Source organism: Olea europaea, chromosome 13 (genome assembly GCF_002742605.1).
Source record: "Olea europaea var. sylvestris chromosome 13, O_europaea_v1, whole genome shotgun sequence".
In the NCBI taxonomy this organism is placed as follows: domain Eukaryota; kingdom Viridiplantae; phylum Streptophyta; class Magnoliopsida; order Lamiales; family Oleaceae; genus Olea; species Olea europaea.
The window spans coordinates 5,999,650-6,011,484 of record NC_036249.1 but is presented as its reverse complement, the minus strand read 5'-3'; the positions used below and the strand labels follow the sequence as shown (position 1 = coordinate 6,011,484).

At 32.8% G+C, this 11,835-nt stretch overlaps 1 protein-coding gene across 2 annotated transcripts; it reads left to right on the top strand.

Moving 5' to 3' along the window:
• Positions 1 to 5,572: 5,572 nt before the first annotated feature.
• On the top strand, positions 5,573 to 11,067 carry LOC111407416 (extra-large guanine nucleotide-binding protein 3-like). 2 transcript variants are annotated; one of them, XM_023036870.1, is made up of 6 exons: positions 5,573 to 5,946; positions 6,089 to 7,225; positions 7,329 to 7,466; positions 9,895 to 9,999; positions 10,089 to 10,268; positions 10,607 to 11,067. In XM_023036870.1, the coding sequence occupies exons 2-6, from the start codon at positions 6,257 to 6,259 to the stop codon at positions 10,793 to 10,795; spliced, it is 1,581 nt and encodes a 526-aa protein (XP_022892638.1). In that variant the 5' UTR covers positions 5,573 to 5,946; positions 6,089 to 6,256; the 3' UTR covers positions 10,796 to 11,067. The 2 variants fall into 2 exon arrangements, with proteins under 2 accessions (XP_022892638.1, XP_022892637.1); XM_023036869.1 differs by having other exon boundaries at positions 5,573 to 7,225.
• The last annotated feature ends 768 nt before the right edge of the window (positions 11,068 to 11,835 follow it).

Sequence of the window (11,835 nt, the reverse complement as noted above, 5' to 3'; positions counted from 1 at the left end):
CTTTAATAACTGTGTACCCTACCCTTTTTCGAAGGACATAAATGTGCACTATTGCAATCAAGCATTCAACTTTGTTAGCCCATTTATTAGTCACACTTTTTTGGGATATTAGTTAGACTTTTGAAAGTAATACATAGGATTGTGTTGAACGTTGAATAATATATAATATTTATTACATTTAATCTAAGTTTAATCTATCCTACTCAAACGCTTGGAATAACTCAACTTTAACGGAATTTTGGTTTCAAGATCGAAACTCAAAGAAATTGGTAGGGCCTGACAAGCAATGTAGAATGTGGTTTAATTCGATACGATGAGCAAAACCTTATCGACTCTTGACATATGAACAACAAAATCTCTATTCTCATATGAAGTCAAAAAGTTGATTGTCATTACAATTCGATCATTATGTCCATGGTCGCTAAGTTACCTAACAATCTTTTTTGCTATCAGTTTGACTCTTTTCAAGTCAATTTTTTTTTTTTAAAAATGAAAAATTATATTTGTGGTACGTGTCCCATCCCATTATCATTTTCATTAATGTAAGCACTTGTTTGGCCTCCATTTTTAGAAATAAAAATGGGTGAAATAGTGTTTTTTTGAAAAATGAGTAGTTCAAAAAGAAGATTTTTTTTTTTGGTGTGTTTACGTGTAATATTATTTTATAAAAGATTGTATGATTAAAAATATAAGAGAAAAAAATGAAATGAAATTTAATAGAGGCCAAACGGAGGACTAAGATGTAGTGAATGTATATCATGCTGTTTTGCTAGGTGAAACTTTAAATGACCCTACTCAAAATCAAATATATTTTTATTGATAGAAAAGTGTGTTCTAGGTATTAATGCAATCAACATAGGCAGTCAAAAGCTAACCGGGGTTAAATGCTGGTTGAGCACCCTCTATCATCAACTTTCTATATTTCGGCGCTACAAAAATGTTAATTCTTATCCTATTTAACCTTATTTTTTTACTCCTGAATAAAAGAAACGCATCAAATTAAATGCCCGCTCATTAAATTACATTTCATTTTCCTCTCTTCTATTTTCAACCACACAATCTTCCATAAAATAATATTATATGTAAATTGAAAACTTTTTCTTCTTTTTCAACCACTCATTTAAAAAAAAAAAACATTATTCCTCTCGTTTTCATTACTAAGAAATGGGGGCCAAACGGGGGCTAAGTATGCCCCTACATCTAAGAGATGAATATTGAGCTTGTACAAATGTATGTACGACTGCACTCAAACAGTCATATTTCCATATTATTTTTCAAAAGAATCGCGATATTAAATTACACTGCAATTTCACTTTCTAATGTCTAAAAAAGCTAATATCATTAATAATAGTTCGTTACCTACTCGGAATAAAATTTTGTTCATCCATTGAGCATCCTAATGCCAAATTAAAATTTATGCACTCCTCTTAATATACTTTGAAAATCTCAACGTCTTATTGTATAAGTGGATATCAATAAGATATTGTAAAATAATGCATCAAACTTTATTTGGCAAATTAATATTTAGATTATATATTATAGTTATTTTTCTGAACTGACACTAATTATTCAATGCTTAGGTACATAGATCTGGATCTTATTTTTGGCGCCCTAGTTGGGAATATAGTTTCCAAGGTTGTAGAGATCAAAAAGACCATTACTTACCACATGAAGGAACTAATCTGAAGCCCTCGATCCAAAGGCTTTGGTTTTTCCACGTGTCAGCATCATGGGCACAAAGTATGATCATAGAAAGCCTTCCCTTATGCGAGAATAACATCTATTTTAAGCAGAGTTATGCTACACAAATAGGGATAATGACAGAATTTAAAAATAGGGGGACAATTTTATTGAACAGTTTAAAAAAAAATGAAAAAAGAAAAAGAAAGGAACCACACCAACCCTTTCCCGAAACCCTGGCAGCACCTGTCACCAACCCTATCCCCAAATCTTGTCCAAGTAGCATAACTCTTTTGTGCATTTAGACTTTGATAATCATTGGGGTGAGTTTCCTTCATTTCATAGTGGTTTTAGTGCAATTTGGTAATTCTCTTTAGCAAAAGGATGACATAATCGGTTATAAAAGAAAGTTTTCGAAGTCATTATTATTTTAACACGAAAGATACCGCGCACTTATTATGTTTTGACAAATCGTACGGCATCACTTAGAGACAATACGCTCGACCTTTCGAGAAGTAAATCATCCTTCAAACCAATGTTAATCAATCGAACTATAGCCATTGGATACCTTAGAAAAAGACCATGCTAGAAGGCGTGGATCTTTTGTACCAGTGGCTATCCAAACCCTAACCCCTAGATTCCCACTAAAGGTGTAAATTGAAGAGTTAAAACTCAATTATATAACTTTCACTTTTCAAATCCTTCACAACCTTAAATATTGACTACAAATAATTTTCTTGGCTCCTTCGATGCAATTCACGACGGTAAAATTATTATTGACATATATAGCCCTTATATGATCCCGATTATTCTTTCTTTTCTTTTCAAGGACACATTCTTTAATCATGCAAATTCTAAACTTTTTTCTTACTTTTTAATCACACATTTCCCATCAATTTATTATTCTAAAATACATTCTTTACCAAATAATGATGTTCAAACAAGGGCATAATCATAAACCATTATCAGTGCGATGACATGTGTTAAAATTTTACCAACGCTGACAAATATTACTGTCATGGAAGAATAGATTTGAAAGACAAATGATAACGGCAAGAGATGAGATTTCGTTACACATTTTTCCAAAATTAATAAATAAATTAATAATACTAAATAGCAATGAATTGAGTATAGTTTAGTTCAGTTGGTTCCATGCATCAGAAAAAATATTGGAAATTTTTGTGTGAGTTTCTTGTTATATTATTACATATTAGGTTTCAAATTCAATAATAGAAATTATTGATTATTTTAAATGCATACTAATTAATGAGAATCATTCCTGTTATTCTAAGCTAGAAGCAAATCAATAGAGTAATATTATGTAGCTCCAATAGGATTACAATCTCAATCTAGGTAACATTAGATGATAGGTTAAATGAAATGTGAAATTAAATGAGTCAATTAATGCCACATATCCATTAATAAGTCATTTAATTCTAAATATCAATTAATGTAGCATTACCGCCGTGGGAATACAACCTCAATAGGGCTAAATAACATTACTCAAAAATATCCATATTCATATCCAAATCATCTAGTTTTTAATTTTATAATTCAGAAGTGTCAAACTCAACAACTCAATTTCTTTCTAGTTCGAATCGTGTTGCTCAAGATGATGGTATTCCACTATCGTTTGAATGGGAAATTCACTTGTTTGGTTGTGTTTAAAAACTATTTAGCCTGCAAAATAAAATAAGAGTTACAATTACTATAGGATACTCACACATTATTTATTTTTAAGATTTAAGTTTTAATCATAAAAGTAGTAAGCCCTGATACTCATAAACACTTGTAAGTTGTCCAAATAAGTATTAAAGAAACTATTTGGAGTTGATTGTTTTAATGGACATTGAATTTAGATCCATGTCTTTGATTGGTCACCGAAATTTAAGATGTTGAGTTTTTGGTCACTGAAATTAGATCCATGTCTTCTATTGCTTATTAAAGTTTAAAATATCGAGTTTTAGCCATTGAACTTCAAAAAATATTGTACGCTACTCACTAGCATAAATGTTGAATTTTGAAAAATGTCGAGTTTATAGTAAGTAATGTATAATATTTTTCAAAATTCAGCGGTCAAAACTCAATATTTTAAAAAATAATAAAAAATATAGACCTAAATTAAGTGATCAAAACTCGACATTTTAAATTTCAATAATCAATCAAAGATCCGAATCAAAATTCAATGGTCATTGGATCAACTAACTCAACTATTTGCTTTGAAAACACCCACCCTAAAATACATATTTTAACCACCGAAAATACATATTTTAACCAACTCATTATCAACCGTGCCTCACGTGGACCCCATTTGTTTCCTTTTTCTATTCAGCAAATCATCTGTGTCATATCATTCGGATATACACACGTCTATTTGTATCTATATTCCATTATTATCTTCAGTGTGTTCTTCTTCTTCAAAAAATAGATTCTTTAAAAACTATTCTTTACCTGTTTGATTTTCAGCTTTTAAAGATAAAATAAGCAGCCTTTTTTTTAAAATTTTTTAAATTTTTATGATTTTTGCTTTTTTCCATTTTTTAACTATCCCTCGTGTTAAAATCTTTAGCTTGTCGTATGCTNGTGAGTTTCTTGTTATATTATTACATATTAGGTTTCAAATTCAATAATAGAAATTATTGATTATTTTAAATGCATACTAATTACTGAGAATCATTCCTGTTATTCTAAGCTAGAAGCAAATCAATAGAGTAATATTATGTAGCTCCAATAGGATTACAATCTCAATCTAGGTAACATTAGATGATAGGTTAAATAAAATGTGAAATTAAATGAGTCAATTCATGCCACATATCCATTCATATGTCATTTAATTTTAAATATCAATTAATGTAACATTACCGCCGTGGGAATACAACCTCAATAGGGCTAAATAACATTACTCAAAAATATCCATATTCATATCCAAATCATCTAGTTTTTAATTTTATAATTCAGAAGTGTCAAACTCAACAACTCAATTTCTTTCTAGTTCGAATCGTGTTGCTCAAGATGATGGTATTCCACTATCGTTTGAATGGGAAATTCACTTGTTTGGTTGTGTTTAAAAACTATTTAGCCTGCAAAATAAAATAAGAGTTACAATTACTATAGGATACTCACACATTATTTATTTTTAAGATTTAAGTTTTAATCATAAAAGTAGTAAGCCCTGATACTCATAAACACTTGTAAGTTGTCCAAATAAGTATTAAAGAAACTATTTGGAGTTGATTGTTTTAATGAACATTGAACTTAGATCCATGTCTTTGATTGGTCACCGAAGTTTAAGATGTTGAGTTTTTGGTCACTGAAATTAGATCCATGTCTTCTATTGCTTATTAAAGTTTAAAATATCGAGTTTTAGCCATTGAACTTCAAAAAATATTGTACGCTACTCACTAGCATAAATGTTGAATTTTGAAAAATGTCGAGTTTATAGTAAGTAATGTATAATATTTTTCAAAATTCAGCGGTCAAAACTCAATATTTTAAAAAATAATAAAAAATATAGACCTAAATTAAGTGATCAAAACTCGACATTTTAAATTTCAATAATCAATCAAATATCTGAATCAAAATTCAATGGTCATTGGATCAACTAACTCAACTATTTGCTTTGAAAACACCCACCCTAAAATACATATTTTAACCACCGAAAATACAAATTTTAACCAACTCATTATCAACCGTGCCTCACGTGGACCCCATTTGTTTCCTTTTTCTATTCAGCAAATCATCTGTGTCATATCATACGGATATACACACGTCTATTTGTATCTATATTCCATTATTATCTTCAGTGTGTTCTTCTTCTTCAAAAAATAGATTCTTTAAAAACTATTCTTTACCTGTTTGATTTTCAGCTTTTAAAGATAAAATAAGCAGCCTTTTTTTTTAAATTTTTTAAATTTTTATGATTTTTGCTTTTTTCCATTTTTTAACTATCCCTCGTGTTAAAATCTTTAGCTTGTCGTATGCTGCTAAAGAACTGTATCGTTAAGACTTTTTTAACACCTTTGGTACAAACTTCTTTTTACTTTCTGTAAAGTAATTTTTTTTGTCAATCTGTTCGTGCATTTCTTTATAGCCATCTTTATCTTTATATATAATAAATAAATTATCTGATAGACCGTGGACTCATAGAGTTGGTTTTTTTTTGAAATTGATGGGTTTGGATTTATCTGATGAAACTTTGACTCTGCGGATTAAAAATTCAGAATCTTGAAGATTTCTTTTCAAGATATAAGAGTTCTGAATTTTTAGGTATGTCTGTGTTAGTTTTAAAATTTCTTCGGCGGAACCGCCTCCTTCTTGGACTGTTGAATTTTCTGGGGTTTCAATAAGTTATGTGATTTTATAGCTTTGAATTTTGAACTGATTTTTGTGGGGCTGCGCTTGTTGTCAGGTGTTGAACTTCTTTGAAGGTTATTCAAAGTTATGTAACAACCCATTTATGCAGCTGTTCCTCTTTGACAATTTTATGAGATTATTGTGATATTGACGTGTGCTATTTTTATTGTCAAGAATATACCATAGATTTAAAAACTGAGGTTGGTGATTTTGTGTGACGAAAATGGAGAAAAATGGGGAAGAGGGTTGGAGGGAGATGGTGAGGAAGATGCTTCCTCCAGGGGCTCCCATTCCGGATGACGATAACTTGGATTACTCCATAGCTCTGGAGTATAAGGGCCCCCCAGTTTCCTATGAAGTTCCGCGAGTAGAACCTATTGACATGAATTTGGATGGGATTCCGACTGCTGAACCCCTTTCAGAATCTAGAAGATCATTTGCACGTGACGCAGCCCCTGTAATCGAACCAATTCCTTTGCCAGTATCTCGGATTGCAAATGTCACAAGTCCAACAAATCAAAGTCCGAGGATATCAGGAAGTTCGGAGTCTGTGGTATCCGTCTTGCAAAACCCTGAATCTTCTTCACGTTCCCATTCCGCTTCTCCAGGTTCTGTGCACAGTAGATGTAATAATGCTCCAAAAGAGCCTCCCGGTGAAGGAAAGAGAGCCACGGTAGTCACCTTTAATACTGTTGATAGATCCGAAAGAAGAGTGATTGATATGGAGAAACAATTGTTTCCTGAGTTTGTAGGTGTGATCAAAGAGAAAAAGAAGAGGAAAAAAACAAGAGTCTGTCATAGATGTGGAAAAGGGAAGTGGGAAACCAAGGAATCCTGCCTAGTTTGTAATGCAAAATATTGCAGTAATTGTGTGCTGAGAGCAATGGGTTCCATGCCTGAAGGGCGCAAATGTGTTACCTGTATAGGCGAGCCAATTGATGAGTCAAATCGATCCAAATTGGGGAAACATTCAAGATTGTTGTCACGTTTACTTAGTCCTTTAGAAGTCAAACACATAATGAAAACTGAAAAGGAATGTTCTGCTAATCAGCTACGGCCAGAGCAGTTAATTGTGAATGGATATCCTTTAAAGCCAGAAGAGATGGCGGAACTTTTTGGATGCCCTTTGCCCCCAAGGAGACTGAAGCCAGGAAGGTATTGGTATGACAAGGAATCAGGTCTCTGGGGAGAGGTAATTCACTAAGGATGCTAGATATTCAGCTGTTATATTTATTTTGTTATGTTTATCAGAAAGGAAGAAATGCCAATAAAGTTTGTACATGTTCATCTGACAGGAGGGAGAGAAACCCGATAGAGTTATAAGCTCAAACTTAAACTTCACTGGGAAACTTAATTCCCATGCAAGCAATGGCAATACTGAGGTTTACATGAATGGTCGAGAAATCACGAAACTTGAACTGAGAGTACTGAAGGTTAGTTTATAGTTTCGAGGCCATATGTATAAATCTTGTAGATATTTTATGTATGAGGGTGTGTGTGTGTACATGCAAGTAGATGCTGATATCTTGTAACTAAAATTTGGAAAATATGCAGTTCAGTGACATGGTGCCGTGCTCATTATTCTTTTATAGAGGTTATTATATCTCTGGTTTTCCTCACATGCTTGTATAAATATTAAGCCCCTATTTGGGCTCTATTTTTCCAAAACTCATTTTCAACCCTGCATTCTTCCATAAAATAATATTACACATATGTGATATGTAGATCATATTTTCCTTAAAAAAGAGGGCTATCTAGTCCTCGCCAATTCCATGAAACATTGGTAGCTTGAGTTTCATAATCGCTTTATGTGCTTTAGGGGTTCACTGTACATCACCTCTTGATTGAGTTGTTTGTGCCCTTTCTGTCATGCAATTTAAGTTGTTACATATTTTGTAATTAGAGGTTGAATATTGTAATACATGTCCAAATAATCAGTTGTAGTGGTTGAATCCTATCCATCATTCAAGGAATGAGATAACTGGAAGATTGTTTTGCCTTGTTATTGCTCTGGAAGAACTAGGAAAGGAGATATAAAATGGTACACCTTATTTATATTATGTAATTTTTCTCGTAGCATTCTCCTTACAATTTTGTCTTTGTTGTCAGTATGTTTATCCTGGGGAGGCCCTATGATTTATGTTGGCAAGGCCAGTTATTCTAAATTTAATTTAGATGCAATAGAAAATTAATTTATTTCTTTATTTGTAGTAATGGAATTAATCTAATACATGAATAACAAAACAGAAGAATTGACTAAAAGCTAGTCTTCAGATGGATTTTATGAGTTCTTTTTAAGTAGTTAGATGACTAATCTCTGACTACCTTCGTTGTGTTTGAAATTTTACAAAAGTATATGAGAACGACACAATAGTTAGTTCAAAAAGGTTTGTAATATTCATTGGTGTTTTTATGGATTTGTCAATGACGAGTTAATAAGATCTCTTTACTTATTACACAAGAAGATTTGTTCCCCCGAGATAGAAGGCCAGTCAATATTGCTTCTCATTGAATACTACTAATCATTATTTTGATTACTCAGACTTCTGCACATTATGCTAAATGATTGATGTGAGCCCAAACTAGCGGTTAGTAAAATAATTGAATGTTGCTCTTATCACATAAGCGAATAACTAATTCTGGCATCACCTTCTGGGAAGGGAATAGTTGTTGTGATTTTGCTGGATGAGTAAGTGTAGCCATACAAAACTCAGCCAAAAAATTGGCACAATATGTAGGGGAGAGACATATCTGATTAAAATTAGTTAAAAAACAACACTGGAAGAAGGAAATATCAACTGTAAAGGGTGGACCTGTGTTAGGTTTAAGGGGCGCCATGGCACCCAGTGGATATGGAAATCCTTTCTTTTGCATAAGGATTCAATTGCATAATTTCATTTGGCAGTGCCGTTCAATTTTCATCGGTATTTTGTAGTCTCCAACTCTCCATGTTTCATTTTCCTTCAATACAAAATGCTAAAATCATGAATAGTAGTAATTAGTTGGCAGAGGAAAAAACAATGTTTTATACCTAGGAAATGGAATCAAGCAATTATGAAAGCTGTAAAACCTGGTGAGCTCTTTGAGTTTCTCTTAAATTTGGTGTCGATTAATCACTGGTGTTAAGTGATAAAACATTAAATACACTAAACAACTGGGCTTGAAAATTCACAAAATTCATCTCTTTTTGTTGTTTGATTCCCTCGAAGTTTTCTTTAATTGAAAGATTGTGTGACCCAGTCCTTTCAGAGAGCGAACATACTACAGCAATTGAAGAAGGCTGCAAACAAGATTATTTTTTTATTATTTTATTTTTTTCTTTTCAATAAAACTATAGCTACTTTTATTTGAATTTTACATTTTCATTATGTGCATGAATGTGCTTCTAGTTAGTATGCTGTAATATTAGCACACACTGAGCTTATGTAATTTTAAGTTTTTTATTGCATTTTGTTTATTGGGATAGATACTAATTTGTTCATCCCATAGGCTAATCACATGAGCTAGATAATCCATTGCAATTTATGACCTTCATTCCTTTTCCTTGCATCCAACTTTCCTCTTCCCCCCTTTATTCTGTTGTGAAATAAATCAATAAATAACTGCAAAAAGCATGTAAATAAAGGAGTTAAAAAAAAAGGCACAATTCAATCAGTCATTATGTTAAAAGTTGGAGTAGTGTGGATTTCTGCTATGAAATACAAGAGACTCAAGCAGCTAGTCTCCCTCCCTCCATCATATTTGAAGTTTGTGTAATTTTGACTTTGTGCTTCACTTTGTGAAATCCTCACGTGCTTGATTGTGTTTTCAGTTCATGTGCTGTTTGTCCTAACATGTTGCCATATTGTATATGTGGTTCAGCTTGCACATGTGCAATGTCCACGTGATACTCATTTCTGGGTGTATGATGATGGTCGTTATGAGGAGGAAGGTCAAAATAATATCAGAGGCAATATCTGGGAAAAGGTATTATTTATTATTATGGAAAATTGCACGATATATGCTATTCAAGTTGGGGGGATCTTTTCACAAGCATTTAATGTTTAATTTGCAAGGCATCAACACGATTTGTCTGCTCCTTGTTCTCCTTGCCTGTGCCCCAAGGTCAACCTCATGGACAATCTGATGAGGCCAGCAATTATACTGCCGTCCCGAATTATCTAGAGCCGAAGAAAATTCAGAAGCTCCTTCTAGTTGGACTTCAAGGTTCAGGAACTAGTACTATTTTCAAACAGGTAACCAACTTCTGGTTTGCAAAAGAATCTCATAACTTCTGGTTTTCAAAAGAATCTCATATCCAATTCCAAAATAATTATAGCATTTATTATTGGTGAAAACTTTCCCTAAACATTAGTAAATCATTTTCATGATTAGAAGAAGTTGGTTGTGGTGCATCTAGACAATCAATTAATGATGATTTCTGCTTGTGGTGTATTGAGACAATCATTTCTTTTGTTTCTTTTCGGTAATGATTTCCTTGAGACATTTCATTGATTTTGGCTTTGCATGTTTTTCCCCGTCCTTTATACCTCACTGTCCTCACCTGCTATTTTTCAATTTTGGTTAACTGAAGGCCAAATTCTTGTACGGCAATAAGTTTTCCACCCAAGAACTGGAGGATATTAAGCTTATGATCCAAAGCAACATGTACAAGTATCTCAGCATTCTACTTGATGCACGAGAACGCTTTGAGGAGGAGTCCATTTCAAATACAAAGGCAGAAGGTCCTCTTGATAATATCTCTGAAACAGGTAATGGGTGAAAAGCATTGAAGATATGTGCATTAGTTAGTTAGTTTGTTTCTCTCTCTCTCTTTTTATTTTTATTTTTATTTTTAGTGAACGATCATATTGCATTATTTTACCATTTAAATTTTCTGTTGCGATGCTAACATGACGTGCTAGGATATATTCTATTGGGAAAAGAATTACATATACTGCATTTAACAAGTGAAAGTCTCATCATATTCTATGTTTAGATGGGGACTTGAATCCTCTTTCTTCATTTTCTCTTAAGCCACAAAGGATCCTGTCATTTCTGATTAACTTTGTGTATTTCATTTATTCTTTCTCTTCCTCTTTCTAAATTTTTAGCGAGTATCACGTTGCTGAACCCATATGGTGCATGGGTTGATCTTTGAACCAGCAAAAAGTTAAAAAATGGTCCACCTATGTCTCTATTTGGTCCAAAATTAGGCCAGCTATAAAATTCAGAAAGAGGTGCTTTGAATTGAATCAATAGCCTTTCTTAACAGTTGAGCAGAAAGAGAGAAAAAGTTCACTCCCCCCGCTGAGAGCTCTGTAAACTGACACTTACAGGATTTACATCGTCTCATGCTCTTTTTGCTAACTAGACTTGTTCATTTGAAGAACTTGTTTTTATTGTTTTGCTTTTAGGATTTCGGAAACAGAGACTAAATGTAATTACTTACAGAAACTGAAATGGAAGAAATAATAGAGCATATCTGTTTGTGTCACTGATTCTACCATTTCTGGTAATGCTTGCGAAAGGATTTCTCATAGTTTCTCATTGTTCAAAATGTGGCAAAGTAAATCAGGGGATTTCCACCTGTGGGGTAGGTTGAGACTACTTGTGATTAAAATTTGTTATGGAAGACATACTGATGGTTCCCTTAGATCATTTTATGTTTTATTATCATTTTTCTTTGGTTATACCCTTCAAACATCTTCCAGAATTGGGATTTTTTTTCCCACCCCCACATCCCATTTGGTGAGCAGAAGTAAAGAAGAATGCGGATTTTATAAATTTTCAGTGCTCCTGAAAGCCTGTTGCAATAATATT